The 20,142-nt window shown below is 39.5% G+C and overlaps 1 protein-coding gene across 4 annotated transcripts in view; it reads right to left on the reverse strand.

Annotated features, from left to right (window-relative positions):
* The window catches only part of afdna (afadin, adherens junction formation factor a), a 113,618-nt gene that overhangs the window by 71,882 nt on the left and 21,594 nt on the right, over positions 1–20,142 (reverse strand). For 3 of the 4 annotated variants that reach the window (XM_073492721.1, XM_073492720.1, XM_073492719.1), the window contains exons 2-7: positions 6,111–6,306; positions 5,866–5,978; positions 5,404–5,561; positions 5,039–5,199; positions 2,335–2,492; positions 581–665 (exon numbers count right to left, since the gene is read on the reverse strand). In XM_073492721.1, coding sequence (XP_073348822.1) covers positions 581–665; positions 2,335–2,492; positions 5,039–5,199; positions 5,404–5,561; positions 5,866–5,978; positions 6,111–6,306 — 871 coding nt within the window. The remainder of the gene's footprint in view (positions 1–580; positions 666–2,334; positions 2,493–5,038; positions 5,200–5,403; positions 5,562–5,865; positions 5,979–6,110; positions 6,307–20,142) is intronic. The other variant, XM_073492722.1, reaches the window with a different exon arrangement.

Genomic DNA, 20,142 nt, shown 5'->3' on the forward strand with positions numbered 1-20,142 from the left:
AATGACAGATCATTCAGAATTAAATCAGGTGATATGTCTTTGTGTATTGTCGTCTTCAAATTGAGGAGAATAAGCCCAATCTGTGTGCTCATGCTAACAACCCAACTCCTCTTTGATGCTGAAAAACAAAGAACACCACAAAATCAAGAGGTGAAGAGCTGCTGACAAAGTTGTAATGACTGTTAGACAGCAGGAGGGGGCGATAGTAACCAAGAAAAGAGGAACTGAGTGAGCGAGAGGCATGTAGATCTATAGAAGACAGATTGTGTACGTGTGAGCATGAGTGTAAAATTCACATCTAAATTGTGATTATAATTGCATTTGGGAAAATACAATTCACAGAATGCATCTATGCCCACAGCAATCAATGATTATAGTCACTTATTTTTTTACAAGCTGCTCATTTTAACTTTGATTATATGTTATGATCCTGAGTAATATAATTGAAAATAAAGCATTTTTCAAAGAGTATCTTCAAATTCAATCATATTCCCAAGCTTAAAAATATAACTGTTACAATTAATTAATTCTACACACTTTCAAATCTCTGGACAAGCCCTAATGTTTCTATGTGAGTTACCTCTGTCAGCAGGCCAGTCTCTGAAGATCTGCAATGGACACTCAGCATCGTCCAGAATCACATCCTTGCTGGACTTCTCTTCTTGCTGCACAAAAAACAAGAAAGACAAACATCAGTCAGTTAAGCAACTAAAGATATCAAAGCCCAACAATGACAGGGCCACAATTTATAAGACCTTTTTCATGGCAGCCATATTGACATGAAATAGAAGGTAAATACTGGTTTAATTAATGACAATCAATGAAGGTTCCGTTCCATTAAGTGTAGCGGAGACTTTCTAGTGAGCCAACATGCACAATAGCAGCACCTTGGCTCTGTTTGACCTAAATGGAACAGAATCTTAATAAGTATCATTGGTAACACCTGTGTTTACCCTACTGTTTGATGTCAAAATGGCTGCTGTGGAAAAGGTCTATTAGCGTGTTTCACATATTTTGGGAGATTATATGATTGAAAAGATTCTTAGTTGAAAGGTTTGTTTCATGTGTTCTGATTTGCTAAAAATGTGACTAATCTTAATTTATCACATTAAATTGTCTGGAATACGTATTTGATTTTAATCTTTTGCCTCTGTTGCTGCAGAACATTACTTTATAAGGCATTGACGTGAGCTAATAACCAGTATATGAACTGTATATGACCCAGTTACGAGAACAAAGAACGGTGCTGAATTAAACGATGTTCTCCGGCTTCATAAATATTGCAGTTTGTTGTATTTCTTTATAGGATATCACAGCTGCCCTACATATCTACATCCTGTTCAGTCTCATCTCTGTTAACGTCCCCTCCCCCCGAACATAAACACACTAGCTGACATGCTACTAGCTACTACACCAGTGCTTATTCCTCATGCTCACTAACCTAATGGACTTTCCCTGTGCTTTAGTCTCATCAGCAAATTGCTACTGACTATCAGCAGTGTGTGTGTGTGTGTGTGTGTGTGTGTGTGTGTGTGTGTGTGTGTGTGTGTGTGGTCTCTGGAGATTCCACTGTACTGGCTGTGGGAGCAGCGGTTATTTCATATGACTGTCCGTAGCCAATGTCCATCTGAGAGGATAGATATGGGAGAGGCTGTGGGGAGGGCAGCCAAGTTCACCATCACAGCAACACACACGCGCACAAACACACACACAATGAAAGACACACACTTACACATACACACACAGACGTGGAGCATCTGCTGCTGCTATAGCACTCAGTCTGAAAGCAATTGAATTGCATTCCTCCCAAAGGTTTTAGTGCCAAGTAGCGTTTTGTTTCAATCTGCCGGGGCAATGAAGAGTGTGTGCATTCATACGTGTGTGTGTGTGTGTTCCTGTGCATGTGACCACGACCTTGGCTGTCCTCTGCACAGCGTCTCAAAAGGATGATGGAGGTGTTTACAGATGAGATAGGAAGATAGCGGTTGGAAAGATGTAGGTGTCGAGCAGTTAACAATAAATTCACTGTATATCAAATTATGACAAATGAAGTGCTGCAGTCAAATATGAGTGTACTCAGTGTGACAAGTTATCTTCAAATGGTATCTACTGCAGCTGGAGAGACTTGCAAGTCAAAGAAAAAGAGGACAAAACCATCATGTTCCACAAAAATAGACTCAACTTTGATGGAAAAAGATCAAATTTGATGTTTTTGGTATGTTGTGTCTATCTGAGAAGATGTTAAACAGCGGAGGAGGTATTTTATACTGTTTAGCATGAGATTAGAGGATTAGGTTCAAGGTGAAGAAGTTGTAGTAAGGTGAGTATTGTTACCCGGGCAATGCAGTACTCTCTGGGGTTCTCCTTCTCCAGCCCATACTTCTCCAGCGCCTCCACCACAGCAAAGTCGGCCGTATCTCTTGTGGAGAGCAGGATGGTTTTATACGGGATGTTGGGCTTCAGACTGTCAGCGTATATCCGCAAAGTGCCTCCTGCAGGAAGGTGCAAGACACATTTTGTTAGCCATTCAAGCCTGCTAACAATTTTCTACTTGGTATTTGAACATTATTTGCTCCAACACTTTCAAATTTCATCAATCCATCAAAATACAGCGAGCTCGACTGACCCATCAGTGTGTTCAGACTCAGAGATAATTGAACAGTTGCATTGACACTAACAACCCGTTTGCACTACCACTGTTCCACAGAGAACATTTTTCAGGAATCAATAAAGGAATTGATTTTAAAAAATCTGACTGATAAGAAGAATCGATGATTGTATTGGTATCAAAAAAATCTTATCAATTCCCATCCCCACTTTTGGTCCAAATATTAAAAAAAATAAATAAAAATATTCAGCTGTTTCCCCTAAAGCTTTTTGAAAAGTAAAAGCCTCTACAACATTTGTACAACATGATAGAAAACATTGACCAAACTCTTCTTTTCTTACGTGTGTCTTAAAATCACACTATGTAACTCAATTTACCGATCCAACATGATCTAAACAAAATACAAATCTAAGATAAGTCTTCCTTAGCTCCAGCCCAATCCAAGCCAGTCAATAAATGGTTATGACAATTCTCAAGATAACAGGAAACCCTTTAATACCTGTCCTACCTGGATATGAATCCCAACATTATTCTGTATGGGGTTACTGACTTGAATGTGCTACATGTACACAGATGTTAGTTTTGTTTGTATTTTATTTTTATGTGTTTCAATTCAGTTTCCTTGAAAAAAAATAACTAGCAGCAGGAGACTGGAACATATACCACACTTGTAATCTTGTGACTGTGAAGTGTCATCTAGAGACGATCACTTTCACAAACCCAAAAGGAGTCTTCTGCAAAGCAAACAGGATTTTTCAGAAGCATTACATAAAATGAGCTTGTCTAAAATAGCACTTTCTTCTGGGAGAACGTCATTGTCTAACCACAAGCCGTCTTGTCCCACCGTGTGTGTGTGTGTGTGTGTGTGTGTGTGTGTGTGTGTGTGTGTGTGTGTGTGTGTGTGTGTGTGTGTGTGTGTGTGTGTGTGTGTGAGTCTGCCGTATGTGGACAGTGGTTAAAGCTGTTTTTAGAGTCGGTTCAGTGGTCCATCTGTCTGTCTGGCAGAGTGATTAGGTAATGCCTGAGTCACACACCGAAACCAGCCAGTGTGTTTGATTCATATACTGAAACGTGTACATATTTCTGTGTTTGTAAACATGTCAGCGTGAGATTTTCCCACAACATATGGTCTTCTGATGACCAGCTGATGTAAACATGATGCAGAGTGGTCAGTGAATGAAGCGTGAAAATACATGTTAACTAGTTTATTATAAGTCAAAAATGTGAATATCGAATTTTTAGCGTGTATTCATTTATGTATGGGTTGTGATTACAGCTGCAGAACACCTCCACCAGCTGTTTCTTCCTGCCCTCCCTGCAGATTTCTTGAGCTCTGTCACACGGGATAAGAAGCAGCAGTGAACTGTGATTTTCAGGTCACTCTGCAGATTTTCTCAGGGGTTCACGTCAGGTTTGCCTTAAGCCACACAAGGACATTCAGTCTCGTTCTGAAGCCAATCCAGCTCCGTCTCTGGCTGCTTTGGGTCGTCCTCATTCGGAAAGGTGATTATTTTCACGATGTCGTATTCACTCTCAGGGCAGGTTTTTGGCTCCATTTATCGACAGCCCAGATCAGTTTTTAAGCTCCTACTGCTGTGAGGTGTCCCTTTATATTCCACTGATGCTGTGCTACACAGAATGTCTTAGCCAGGAGGAGTGGTCCTTGTTTAAGCCAGGTTCAGGAATTAGCCATTAGAGGTTTGGTTTTGTTTTGCACCAGTCTTGCATAGCCAGAGAAAAGGTTTGGCTGCACCAATTATAATTCTAGTATTGGGGGGAAACCCCAGTTTTTTTTCATACTCAAATCATCTGTGTTTGATAATTTTCTCCACTCATTAATTCAGTTTTTCCTTTATTCCCCCCCATTTGTAAATGTCCAAGTTCAACTGGAGATGTGGCAATTCAGAGGTCTGGAACCAGGCGAGTCCATCAGGCCAAAGACTTAGATTTTCGCTTCATCTATCAAAATAATCTTGCTGCTACTTATCTGAGACTGCTTGAGTGAGCTTTGCCATGATCTTGGAAGAGCCATTACATGTCTTTTACTCAGCAGCTGCTTCTGTCTCACTACTACTTAAGCTCCTGGGATTGTTTCTTCCTACACTCATCTGGATTATGTAACACTACACTACCTCAGAGGTCTATAGTGAAATCACTGACTTAGGGTTTTGCTCTGACAACCACTGTGAACTATGAGACCTACAATACTGAACTCTATATGGTGGGATGATCAGAGTTCAAGCTGGGTTTGGCAGATAAGGGTCTGGATTTAAGAGGAATGTGCTTTTTTTCTTTGTTTTGTTTTTATTTGTATATTGTTTATACATTTGTAATGTATGTTCAAAAACTGAAAATAGATTAGGAGTCTGGACATACGAGTAAACAGAACGTGTGGAATTAATTAGAAGTTTGAGCAAACAGCTGAAGTACCTGAGTCGGGCCTCCCATCACTGCTCATGAACTCCTGCATGCGTTTCTCCAGTTTCTGCTGGCGTCTCCTCTTCATCACCACCTCTGGGTTGGAGATTGTCCTGGTGAAGCTGGTCTCCGGCATGTCCTTGTAAACTTCAGCCGCCAGACGACTGTTTTCCCTACAAATGAGGGAGACGAATGACACAATATGTTGAAATAAAAGATAGATGGAGGAACAGAAAGGTCAAAGTTTAAATCACTCTTTCCTCTTCTGTGCTTTTCTTGGCATTAAAAGAAAACAAAAAAAAACAAGATCCTCTCCAAGGACTGAGAGGATGTAAGAGCAGGACAGTAAGATGGATGACTGTGAGTGTGTGTGTTACCCGTCCTCCCGGTTGAGCGCCTGCTCGTCTCCGTCAGGGATCCGGGCGAACTCCTTCTCCCTCTTCTTTTCCTTCTTCTTCTCCTTCTTGGACAAAGTCCTCTTGAAGTTCTGGATCACTCCGTCCTTCTCCTTCTCTGGGCCATTACTCTGACTCTTCTGGGAGAGAGGGGAAGAAGAGTCAACGAGGTCCTTAAAGGGACGTGCTAAAATTTGTAATCATAACAGTTAAAATTAAGTGCTTTCCAAACTATCAAGACTTTTTATGAACCCTGTATACACAGTCTATTGGTCTCCTGTTTTCTACAATTGATTTCTCATGAAGGAACAGTATTGCAAAATCTGAAACTGTTTTCTTTCACAGGCAATGACTGAATAACCGAATGGATGAGTCAGCTCAGTAGTAAACCGACTGGTTGACAGTCAAACAGGTTATAAGAAAACATCAGACAGAGCGGCTGACCTTGGGAAGGATGTCGTTCTCGTTCTTCAGGACGAAGCGTCCTTCTCTGTCGTCTTTGTTCCAGTTGAGCTGAACAACAAGAGGCTTCTCGTCCAGATCTAGCTGACGCTCTTCTAACACACAGACACATAAACCAGTTCATCTTACAGGCAACTAGTCAAATTATTATCATTCCTAAGAGGGAAACATTAGTTAAATTGTCAACCCCTTTACTCTACTTCTTATCTTCAGTTTATGAGACTCACCGCCACTGACGTGGACCTCATACAGGGAGTATTTTGGCGAGGAAAGCATCCTCATGTCTGGTCTGAACTTCTCTGCTAGTGTCTCGATGACATCCTGTGTTGTCGCTGTGCTCGACACTCTGATGCACTTGGTGGCGAAGTTACCGGCAACCCGGTCCTGGAAGTAGAACCGCATCACGCCATGGAACTCCAAGTCCTGTTCAAGAGACAGAGAGAGAGATTGAGAGTCAATAATTTGTTTATCATACAAACCTTTTATGGAGGTGGACGGTTTTACTGCAGGAATATACACTACACTCAAAATGCTTACATGCAAACTATAACCCATTTAATGTGAATATGGTTCAGTTTATTCAAAGTCAGCTGATTCAAACTCTGAATATTAAAGCAGGACTGTGCAGTAATGTGACTGTTCAGCAGCTTTGACTGTCACGAGAGGAGAGAAGTAGCACTGGCTGAGAGCCAGCAGGCTGTTCAGTCATTCACTGACCTGACTGTCAACCTCTGCGCACTGTAACCAACTTCAGTAACACTAAGTGTAATGCCAAGAATTCTATATTTAGCATTAATTTAAAAATTCCATTTTTATAAATAGACTTTTGTCTATAATGTCAGTGGATACAATTAATATGAATATTTTCTGGTAACTTCACACTTCTGTGACAGTAAACAGAATAACTTGGGGTTATGGCCATTTGACAATGTTATCATTAGCTGCAGCCCTACAAACAACATAGTTTTCTTTCCAAAAAAGTTTCTAACTTCCTGACCCATAAAGTAAAGCATCACCATTTATTGTGTTTTAGCTTTTTCATTTATTTTATCACATCTCACTGCACTGGTCGCAGGAAACGTCTCTCTTGCACATCCTCACACACGCACACACACACAGGCTCCAACAGAGTCAGAGTCAATGCTGGATGTGGAAGCAGCAGGCTCAAACAGGCACCCTGGGCTATCTGCACTGTATGTGTGTACAGCTACAAATTTATAACCTACATATTGACATTCCCCTCTGCACAGAGTCTACTATAGAACAAGAATGTCTTAAAGATACACAACCGGTCGTGATATAGTTGTATGTAACAGAGCTGACACAGCAATAAAACTGGCCGTTATATTTCATTTTTACTGCCACTGAAAAGGTCTGAGAACGCCTTAGATCTACATGGGAGATTGCAGACATTAGAGAGCAGAATGTGCTATTCCTCTTATGTTCTAATGAATAGAGGACATGATCTCGCACTCAGCACAAACAAATCTGAAGCAGGACAGAAACAGTCCTGGACCACCCCAGTGAGGTCAAACTGGATGTTTAATTATCACAGTAATATGGAAGCAACCATGTACAAAATAACTGAAGCACAGTGACAATATGAGGCAATAGAACACCATAATCTAATTAATCGATAAGTTGTCAACTATTAAATTAATCACCAACTATATTGATAAACTACTCAAATCAGTTATTTTTTGAGGAAAAATTATATAAATTCTTAAATTCTTAAATGTGAATATTTTCCAGTTTCTTCACTCCTCCATGACAGTAAACTAAAATCTTTGGGTTGTTGAAAAAATTGAAGATGTCATCTTCAGCTTTTGGAAAACACTGATTTTTCACCATTTTCTGACAGTTAAGAGACCAAACAACAAACTGATTAATCAATAAATTAAACAAACAAATCCCTAAAATAAATGCAACAAAACTTTAAGCTTTAAAGTAGCGTACACAAGCGGGTTATTGTATTGATTGTGTTCATGTTATTGTGTCCATATGCTAAAGGGATTTTAAAGTAAAACTATGACTGTAACTGAGTTCTCTAAGGTTTTAATTCATCAAAATATCTTCTAGTTCGTGATGTTACAACAGGATGTTGTGCTGCAGGAAATCCCTGACTGTGGTTCTTCTTTCTACGACACCGGTGTCTTTCCTGTCAGGAGGCCAACAAAAGCAGATTTGAATTTTAAAAGGAACCCTTGCAAGCTTTAGATAAGCGTAGATAACTGGCCCAACGACTTTCTAAGGTGACAGATTGAGTGTGTATTTGTTTGTAAGGTACAGCTGAGACTGAGGAGTGTGCGCAGGGTGATCTGAGTCAAAGATTTAAACTAGATTTAACTCGATCAATTCTACACTGGTGAAAGTCTATTTGTGGCCTCCGTCAGATGGTAAGAGGAGGTGAAGACTGACTAAGTGGACAGAAATAGTAAGAAAAAAAAAAAAAGAAAAATCACTCCCTCTTCCCATGTTTGATAGAGACACAGTGAGGCAGAGTAAAAACATTGAGCATAGTTCGATAGGCGAAGGGTGGAGCCAGGAATGTGTGTGTGTTGTGATTTACTGCTGGTATGTGGGTCATTGAGGATTGCCGTTGTTGAGCTTGCATAAGCGTTGGTAACTGTTACTGTGGAGATACTCGTCCACTTTGGGTTCAAACAAAGCCCAGCTAAGAGCCAGCAGTGGATAATTAACACACTGCCCGGTACAACCACAGTCTCCTTTTGGCCACTGGGAATGGACAAGTACAACCACATGGAGTTCAAGTCCTGCTCCCACATTCCTCCAGGGTAATGGTACAGTCCAACAGATCTCCAGGTTATGGTCCATAACAACATCCCCATGTGTGTGGCAATGGTCCAGTCTTGCACTCACTGATTTACAGCCCATGTCCAATGCCTGAAACTTCACACCTGAACACCATGGTTCAGTCCTACACACCTATACCTCAAGATAATGGAACAGTCCAACTTAAACCACCACGTATCAAGGCCATGGTCCAATCCTACAGTCCTGCCCTCCAGATCATGCTCAAGTTGTATAAACCCATTAGAGCTGCAACTAATGATTATTTCAATTGCTGATTAATATGCAGATAATATTCTCCATTAATTGATTGTTTGGTGAAAAATAATGATCAGTGATTAGTCCAAGATGATGTCCTTAAATGTCTCGTTTTGTCCTCAACCCAAAGATATTCAGTTTACTGTCATAAAAGGAGTAAAGGAACCAGAAAATATTCACATTTAAGATGTTGGAATTAGAGAGTTTTGACTTTTGAGTCAAACTGATTTTTTAAATTGTTGCAGCTCTATTACAAACTCTTGACATTCCACACCTGAAGGCCACAGTCCAACAAATTTACTTAAGCTCAAGTCTAGCACAACAGCCATATTTCCTTATACCTCTAAGACATGGTCCCCTCCTTCAACCCACTATCTCAAGACCACTGCCCAGTCCTGAATCTCCTTACTTACTAAGGCCATGGTGCAGTCCAACACTTTTAATGTCCAGGCCATACTCCAATGATAAGCCTCCATATATCCAGACCATACTGTCAGACCTACAAACACATTCATCAAGGCCACTAAGGAGTTCTAATAAAAACACAGACAAGGCTTTGAGATTAAAAGGTCAATACTAATGCATATTATTAAAAATTAGTTCTCGGCAACCTCAAGTTTGGTCACATGTACAATTAAAACGGCATCGATTCTTTTGCATCCACTCATTCACAAGATGAGAACTTTTAATCGGTGCGGATAAACGGAGCATTCAAAGCAGTTCAGCATTTGATGAAGTTATTGTACTCAGATTATTCTTGTAATTTTTTGGTTGTATCCAGTTGGTTTAATGCACTTCCCGTAAGTTGCTTTGGATAAGCATCAGTTGAATAAATCTAATGTAGATTGCATCTCTAAGATTTCTTTTAATTACAGTACCCTTCTTGAAGAGGTATGTTAGACTAGTAAATCTGTTATTGATTATCTTTGTGAGGCCTTTTGCTTCACTTACACTGATTAAGTCAAACCTCAAAGTCTCCATGAGTGAATCATGGGAAGTGTTGTTTGCTGTTTTGCAATTGCAGTTTTGTATTACTGAAGTGGGAAGGATAGTTTATGGTTTAACAATTAACTGCAACAACCGCTAGCATGAGGACTCCACAGTATATTTGGATCAATGCCACACACAGACACAGACCAACATAACAACAGATGTGATTGTGAAGGTGTATATTTTGGCTTTAAGGCTAAGGGTTGTTTTCAAAAACTTATGTTAGCTTTATTTCAACAAAATAAAAGCAGTGAAAAATCTTTCAGTAGAAAAGGGACCAGAAAAGGGACAAAAGTCAAATGACTGTAAGGACACAAGCCTGAGCTTGGACTTCTTGCATATTTACATTACATTACATTGCATTACAACTTATTTAAGCATGCAGGCTAAAAGCTCAAAACTGCAAAATGTAAAAATGTGAGAGCAAAACAAGAACAAACTGTTCAGTTTATCCTTTCGGCAGCTTTCATTCTAATAATCCCTAACAGCTTTTTATTTCGCAAACGGGCACGAAATGCTACTGCAGCAGTATGTCTCCAAACAACAGCCCGGATAAGGCCTGCTACACGCTGTCTGTCAAACACACATATCACACACATAAAGTATACAGACAAGTCGAAGCAGAGAGGCATCAACTTAGGTTTAGTGACGTCTTTGATGTTGGACCACTTCTGTCACTGTGTATGTGTGTTTATATAACGAGTTGACATGTAGTGGATGTGCACACCTCTGCCTCTAAGTTTAGGGCTAATTAACTCATGTGAGCAGTTACTGTGTGCATATTAGGCATACAGTATATTGTACCATCTGTCATACTGTACCAGGCAGAGGCATCAGTGAAGGAATGCAAAGAGAGAGCAAAGGTATGCAAGTGATACCTGTGAACCTCCTAAAATTGTGAGGCACACACTCACAAAGTAGGGCAAAACTGTAGATAGTGGTTATCAGTTAGATAACCCCTGGTGGAGACCAGGGAGGGAGAAAGTGTGTGAGAATGTATGTGTGTGTGTGTGTGTGTGTGTGTGTGTGTGTGCGCGCGCGCTTCTTAAGTGTATGTGTTCAAGCTGGTGGGTGACACACCGTACATATTAGCGGTAAACCCATTAAACGATATTTAAAGGTCAATTTGATAACATTTTTACGTAGACAAATCTTTTTTTTTTAAATAATACATCTACAAAGTTGTAGAAAGGTACAGAATAAAAGTATCTATCTTCTCGTCTTCTATGTGCCCAGCATACTGTACTGTCCTGACGTTAGCCAGCTAGCATTAGCAATATTAATGTTTGCTAGCTTTAGCAAACACTTTTTATATTACCTAGTTAGCGTAAGAAACGTTAGCTGGTCCTCAATCGAAAACGAGACTTAAAATAAATTTGAAATGTATACATTTTTGATAACACTATTATGATAGAATTCAATACCATAGATGAGCAAATGTACACGGTACAGTAGCCATCAGCTTTCATACCACAGTATTACTTGAAAGCAGTATATTGCTGCAACCCTAATCTGTGTAAACACTGATAACAAGAAACTGCAGTACAGAAATGCAACTCTTTAAAACAGAACGTTTGGAATAAAGAGGACTATTGGCTGATATATCGTTAAAGTCAAAGTTTTAGACTTAATATCATTATAAGTATCAAAATCGAGCATCTTTCAGATCAGTTAGCCCAAAGTACATCCACTTAATAAGTAACTACACACAATAGCTCATTGGTGCATGTGAATGCATGTGAGACTCTTGTTAAAGTGAGACAGTGTAGAGAAAGCCGACAGCTTGAAAGATAACCCTGAGCCATCCCGCTCTCTGACTAACGCCTCAGAGTCAAAGGTCTCCCAGGAGGGAGGTCGAAGGTCACGTCTGTGTTCCTATGAGAAAGTGACTTCACTTCAGCAACTTCACTCTATGGCTGTAAAAAAAACCAGATCCCACCTGGTGCCTGTCTCTCAAGAGTGTGCGTGCGTGCGTGCGTGCGTGCGTGCGTGCGTGCGTGCGTGCGAGCGAGAGCGAGAGCGAGAGCGAGAGCGAGAGCGAGAGCGAGAGCGAGAGAGAGAGAGAGGGGTGGGAGTGGTGGATTAAACTTTAAGCAGGCTGTAGTTTTCCTGCTTGTAAACCAGCAAATTCATGTCAGCCTGGATTGAATTTGAGGTGTGTTTTACTGCACCAAACATGAGAACTATGATCAAACCCTGACTTATTTGTTTAAATATTTACTCTTTCATCATCAGCTCTTTATGGCTTTGACTGGGTAAAGTCATGCTTCTTAACCATGGAACGTTAGTATATAAACAATCTATGGTATTGGTCAGTTTATCTTTGGTTGTATTAGGTTGTATTAAGGGCTGCCTGCAACTAAAGATTATTTTCATTGCCGATACACTGTACAGATTAATTCAATGTTGATTAATCTGTTGATTCATTTCTCATAATCAATTCAAAAAATCAAAAAGTTGTTTGATGTATAACATGTCAGAAATGGGGGGAAAAAACAGTGTCAAACAGTGTTTCCAAAAGCTCAAGATGACGTCAAATGTCTTGTCCGCAACAAAGACATTCAGTTTACTGTCCTAAAGGAGGAAAGAAACCAGAAAATAATAACATTTAAGAAGTCAGAGTCAGGGATTTTTTTTTTTTTAAGAATTACTCAAACACATTAATTGATGGTCAAAATAGTAGGTGATTAACCCAATAATTAATAACTAATTGATCAATCAGCTAAAAGATTCATTTTTGCAGCTCTACATGCATCTCAAGTATATTGATCTCACAAGTATTTCAAAAATAAAATAATAAAAAGAAGAGGCACAAGATTGATGGAGTAGTTAATGGATACAACATCCAAAGTAAATGTATAAATATCATGTTATATATTACATGCACTGACTGTGAAGATTGTGTTTATATTGTTCATCCTAAACCTGCATTATATCACTTTAATACAGCAACTTTAATTCAGTGACAAAAGTCACTATTTCTGAATGTTGAGTCAAGGGTATCCAGAGAGGTAAAAGTGGATCCAGCCAGGCTGGTAGAAAGAACATAAAGACCACTGGAAGCTGCTTGCTTGCTGAACAGGAAAATATTTATTAAAGCTTCAGGTGTGCAGACAAGACAAATAAAAAGGTGCCCGAGGAGGAGCACTGAGCTCACAACACTATCAGTACGTTATGTAACAGCCTTTCTAATGTTTATCTTTTGCTCTGTGTGCACCTTTGTTGATGGATACTTATCAGAAGCTTTGAGAAATACTTTCACTTTTTGCAAGCAGGGAGTTTTCAATTGTGTGTTGTCTAAGTTGGTGAAGGCCATTTCTAAAATGCAGAAGTACAGTCTGCTAAATTCTGCTCATTTACAAACATAATATAGTCAGTTTTCTGATTCAAAAGGAGCAATTCATCAGTCACCACTTCACAGTTATCCATCACCATCTCTACACGTCTCTCTCGCTCTTTATCATTCTCCCACATCTCCTTTTCACTCTAGTAACAGCAGCAGGCCTACAGAGCCTTTTTTAAACCAAAGCCACACACACACACACACACACACACACACACACACACACACACACACACACACACACACACACACACACACACACACACACACACACACACACACACACACACACACACACACACACACAGAGCTTGGGTATGTTTGTGTGTGTGAGAGAGAAAGTGGGCGAGTGGTGGGTAGGGGGTTATCAGGTGTTCAGGAAACTAACCAGAGCTCCATTTCCGAGCACGTAAACCACTTTTGGTCTCCAGTATGACACTTCAGTGCTGAGGCTGAACATAGCTGCATGTCTGAGTGAATTCGGGTACGAAGGTAAGGATAAGATTTAAGGATACGGTTGATGTTTGCGGTTTATTTATACTACAATGAATCAAACTTTACACAAATCTAATGGACGATCAAGTATAAGATCTCAATTAGATTTCTGAGAAGTTCCAGTGAATTATATAAATCAAAACAAACTTCATCAATCAAGTAAAGTTGCTAAAAATATCATTCAATTAGCTGATTCATCCAGCAGTTACACAGAAATTCAAGTGTTATGCTTCATGAGATGTTCTGTAGCAAATTCCTGAATGTTTAATTCTAATGTACAAAGCTATATGTGCAGAGCTTCAATAGTCCACGCCTGCTGTGCATGTAATGAAACCAAATTGGATTACTTTCTGTGTGTTCCAGCTTTAACAACACTGTTTGTTTCCTCCTGTAGAGAAGAAAATGCAGTAATCAAAATGCCCCGAAGTAGCAGTATGATGTAGCTCTGCTCTGACTAACACATCAAGTGCATATTCAGCGTCTTTTTTAGAGATATATAGAGATTGACAGGAAATGAGGAGATAGAGAGACATGCAGCAAAGATACCCAGCTGGACTTATACCATGGATGTATATAGTATCTGTCTTAACCACTAGGCCTCTAGGACAGTCACTTTAAACTCACATGCAACCTAGTCACACCCGGAAGGCATCAACATTTCATACCGGCCATCTCAGCTCTAGAATACAATACAATACAATAAAGTAGTTATTGAAGAAGATACCAATGATAAAATTGTTACCAAAATAAAATAGGCATGAATGATGAAAGTTGCTCAACTAGAATGGCACTTAGTAGAGCGCATACCTCCACCAAGGCCCTCCAACTCTAACCCAATGTCCTATTTGTTATCGTATAGTGGCTGAAAAAAAAGACTACTTTGGTAGATCCAGATTTACATTAGGATCAAGTTCTCCAATAAAAACAATCATATCTCAGTGGGGATAAAGCTCACTGGGATGTAATGGCAATGCAATATGAAAACAATTAAAGGCAATAAAATGTTTCCTATTACATAAACCACCAATCTTGAGGCAGGGTGTCTCACTCTCTTAACTTTTTGAATCTAGTTTTGGACAGGTTTTTTCTCTTTAGAGAATGCAGCCTATCACTATGTGTAAATGAGGCATTGCAGTCCCAACCTCCTCCTGAGCAACATGTGGCAGTTTGGCTAGTTTAAAGCTAAGCTGCTGGTTTGCTTGATAACAAAACCATAGCTCTTAATACTGCAGCTCTGTGTTTAATTAAACACCAGTACTGGCAAACCAAAAAAAGGTTAAACCCTAGTTTCCATGGAGACACCGAATACTTGAATTTGGATTTTTTTTTTTTTTTTGGCATTGAAAAGATGAATTTAAAGAGAAGGGAGGAGATGAGCTTTGTGGATGATGGCTGTTTGAGAACAGATTCCAGCTGCTGTGCGTCATCTCAGTCTCCACACACACACACATGAACATGAGCCTAATAAAATGAACTGAGTTCCTGAGTCAATATTGTTGCAGCCCCACCTGAAGTAACACAGGGGGATTCCTCCCTAAGCCTGTGTCTAAGGTCAGCTGGACCGAGGTTTTCAACTCAGGAGTGGGGAGGGGAAACTCATCCTACATCGGATCCCAGCAGAGACATTTCAAAGACATCAGACACGCCGACAGAGCGAGGAAAAGAAAGGAGAGGAGTAGAAGACAGAGAATCCCATCACATGAAGCAGGAGAATTACTTTCCTCTTGCTTTAAATAGCCAAAGGAAGCGAGGCCCACAGCACATTATCCACAATATCAAATATCTCGCTGGTACTTGCGGTTGCAGATGTATCACCAGAAAGTCCACCTCCTGCTTTACTGTTTTTAGATTTTAAAAAAGGTTCTTGACTCGGCCTCAAGCAAAACTAAAGGTCTAAAACATGAGCTAGAAAAAAGCATGGAAGTGTAGTTCAGTCTATCCACGGGTTTAAAAATAAACATTTCAGGCAGCACAGATTGAATTTAAGGTACAGCTTTCTTAAGTTTTGAAAAATCCAGGCAGGAGGATGAGGCTTCTATTAATTTGTTTCAATGCATCTGATGCTAAAGCTGACCTTGACTATGAATTTTAATAAGACTGTTTTCAAATTTGCTAATAGTCTGCATATATATTTACATTTTACTAACACAAACAACTTTTCTTTTAGCAGCGGGGCAGTAGAAAAAGGACAAATGGTCAAATGACTCTGCAGTGGTCACAGACGGACACTAGAATTTTTGGCTCTTTTACAGATGCGATACTATGACATGAGTTGACATTATGGGTACTGGCATGTAAATAGTTTTCCATCCGTCTCACCATGTTCACGCAGTGCTTGAACATTGCTCGGTTGGTGCTGAAATTGAAGGAGACACTCAAATAAAATATATTAAAAGTAACCACTGTAACGTTGTCGCTGGCTTTCTACTGCTCCCTCAGTGTTTTCTCTAAACCACAGCAAGAACATTTCCATCACAGCCAGATAAAATGGGAAATTGAATACTATAATCTAAAACACAAAGAAAAACAAGCATAAATATAAATTCAAGTAATAGTGCTTGAATCCCCTATAACACTAGAACCGAAACAAAGACCCACCGGGATGGACGCAGGATAAAAATTGCCCCCCCAACACCACTGCCACAAAAAAACTGGCCTACTGGCAATGGGAAATGAGTCTATTTTTATCATTTTTAGCAGGTTTACCTACGTTAAAAAAAACAAACTGCACAAATGCACTTATTTTACTGTAAAATGGTTTTAGTATTGGCTTTAATACCGACCTGGCAACTTTGGATTCTTTATTAAATTAACTGGGTATCAGCCAGTTGGGACACATCCACAATAAACACATTTTCTTTGTTGATGTTCTTAAACAGTAGAAATCAGTGTTTCTGCTCTGGGTTAGGGTTAGCGTTACATTCATTCGGGAAGAGCAGAGCTCTAGTTCATTTTTTTTTAATGCCGCAACAATCTCTGGCCTCATGTCACCTTACATCGAAGTTATCCCTCAGAGTCCATGGCAGTAAGGTTTACAGATTTAAAATTTCTGAAAATGGGAGGACTGGAAACTAATTAGTTTTTGGTATCAGCAAAAAACTGAATTTAGGTGTTGGAACCAATGATGGTAAAGGAAAAGGAAAACAGTGCATTCCTAATTCTTACTCATTTTTCAATGATTATTGACAATAATTGGATTCAACACAATGGCATTAAACCAAAAATGTGAGACACATTCTTCCAATCGCATAGTATTAAGGTTATTTAGGTTATTTTATATGAGCGCAGTTTGATCAGTTATTGTCACTGGAACAGATGGAGGAAACCTTGAGCTGTCGTTGATTTATTGCTGACCTTTTTGACTGTCTATGGGGAGACACATAGTTAGAATGAAACCTATGATAATATCAAGGTCACTCACAACTTTTGACCATAGAAATAAGCCGAATGTTGAAATAATACAAAAAAGCAGTACGCCTCCTGTCATTACATGTTAACGTTAAAACTAAATCAAAGTCAAAATCTAATATGGTGACAGAACCAATCTGGAATTTCACTGAATTTCCTGCAGAGCAAACCCAACCTGAACCACCAGGACAAAGACAGAGAGGCCACCGAGGCCTGTTGTTCGACTGAATGAAAAGACTACATGCACACATTTCCTCTGTGGCTGCAAAGAAAAGCCTCTTTGTTTCAGGTGAGTTTCTGCTTCGGTATCGAGCCGTCCAGCCTCCAACCCCCTCCACCCGGATCACCCTGTCATCCTGACAGAGTGAGGCATTGTAGGAAGGTATGGTATAAATCGTCCGGACCCAGCGGTGACGCCTGGCCACAAATCAGACCTGCTCACTGCCTCAGCGCCTCCATGAGCAGCCGACAAGGATCAAGGCTGGCAGATAACTGCACGGCCACTGGAAGGAAATCACTGCATCCGAGTGAGTGTGTGTGTGTGTGAAAGGTAATTGCCCACCACAAGGCCGTTAAGGGCTGATGAGTTTGTGTCCGGTCTCAGACACATACCCAGACGCAGAGTAAACATAGGAGACATGATGTATGGCTGATATGGCTGTCAACACTACCTACAGACCTGTCTACTTACACACGCATTTTTCATCACCTGCAAATCTGACCACTCTGAAGTCATAACTTCTCTACATTTGGACTGTGCTTACCCACAAAATGGCAAAAAAAAAATACTCTTAAACATAATTTACACCATAAGAAACAAAATGAAACTAAATCTCAACGAGGCACCCAGTTTTTTCACTGATAATGCCACATTATGAAAAATAAATCTGTTAGCTGTTAACTTGTTAACTGTAACTGTGTTTGGCTAACAGAGTTAACAGCTAATGAAGTTAACGGCTTACAAATGACAGAGCTGACATGTTTTTGGACGCTTGACCAGCACTGGCTACACCCTCGCAAACTCTCCTTGGCTGCACCTGACTGGACAGGCACCACTTGTGGTATGTCTGCTCCAGGATTTCAAACCAAAGCAATTTGGCGGCTCGTTTGGAGACTCTCTCTTACATTATAAAAATAGTTCAATCAAATGTGTTGCTGAAGATATTTTAAGGCAAGAAACAAGCCATGCATTTGCCAAATCTGTCTTCATTTTAGCCTGACAATGTTTTTTATGGTTTTTCAGAAGTTTCCCAGGGCCGTGAGTCACACTGGACGTCCCTGATTTGCATAAAGTAGCCTAGAAGTAAACTAAATGAGAAGTAACGATTATTAGTCCAAAGTTACATCTTCCAATTTCTTACTTTATCCAACAGTCCAAAAACCTTAAGTTATTCAATTGAAAATGAAATAAACAGAAAAAACAAATCTTTATATGCTGTTTTTGCTTGATAATAATAAACATTTCTACCAATTAATTTAACTTAATTCAACTTTGACATAATTTAACTACTACACTTTGTTGGGTAAGTGCAGGCCTACCAGATCTTTATTTTGCAAATGTATGATGGGGATTTGTCCAACTATCTTTGAGCTCTGACTGGTCACACAAACACACAAAAACACACTGTTAATATGTAGAGGTCCAGGGTGCTGACCATTACAGAAGAGCCATTGTTTTCCAATGAACATCACCGGTTCAGCTCAAAGTTGAAGCACAAAAAAAAACACAGCATGATTCTACAAGTCCAAGCGGGGTGAACAAAAATACAGAATGATTTGTTCCCAGAATCTGAGTGCTGTTAGCAGAATCTAGACTGATGCAGGTCTGATGTTAAAATAAGTAAATATGGAGGAAGTTAAGTTCGCACATACATTTTTTTTTTTTTTTTTTTTTTTTTTTTTTTAAAATGGGACTGGGCCACAAAACAGGGAGAAGGGGCAAGTTAGGAAAAAAGGCATGTCTCTAATATAAGCTTTATGTCTGTTTCTAGAGCCCGACCGATACTCGATTTTTGGGGCCCTGCCGAAACCTTTCTTAGGATACATATTATATTAGATATTTGAGTAAAATGAGTTTAAAAAAAATCCTGAATTGATATATATTGACTGGTATATCAATATATTGGCTGATACACTTTTTTGTAATGATCCCTCAAATGTCGTGATCTAACACTTGTGACAAAGATATGTGACATATTCATATCATAACACTGGGACAGTAAACTTCACTGGGCATTTAATAATTATAAATTACCGCAACGTCTTCTGCATTATAAGCTCCATAAAGAAGTTTTCATATCGGTGCATGTTGGACAGCATTTAAGCTGATACAGATGTTATCTGTGATAGTCCAATATCAGCCAATCAGGATTCTGTAGCAGCAATTACACAAATTTGTGCATTGATCAAATAACACATAATTTATTTATTATAAATGGGATGCTGCTACTTCCCAGTGTCAGTATATCCATAAATGGCAAGCGACTTGTGTGACTTCACAAACATCCATACAGGGTTAGCGTTGTACAGCTGCTGAAAATTCTAATTTTTTTTTATTTATTTTATTTTTATTTTTTTTAAAACAGACTGGTATCGGATTGGCAGTTGGTATGGGCCAATACGCTACATTCAAGCATCTGTATAGGGAAGGAAGAAACCGTATCAGTACATCCGTAATAAGCTTATTATAAAAATTCAGGCCAGATTCTTTCAGCCGTTTTAAATATAGAGATCACTATCTGACATTTCACAGTACTTTCATTTCCTTTTGGTTGGTCAAATCTAAATATAGTGAATGTTGGACCTAAGTAAAGGCAATCCAAAAATATCAGCTTAGGTACATGCAACAGCCGTGAAAAAGTCATATCAGTCCAACTCCAGTGGAAACGTTCAAAGCGAGAGTCAGAAACTAACTGGATAATGAGAGGAAGCATTCACTTCTGCTCCATTTACTG

The sequence above is a fragment of the Pagrus major genome, chromosome 22 (genome assembly GCF_040436345.1).
Source record: "Pagrus major chromosome 22, Pma_NU_1.0".
Taxonomy (NCBI): Eukaryota; Metazoa; Chordata; class Actinopteri; order Spariformes; family Sparidae; genus Pagrus; species Pagrus major.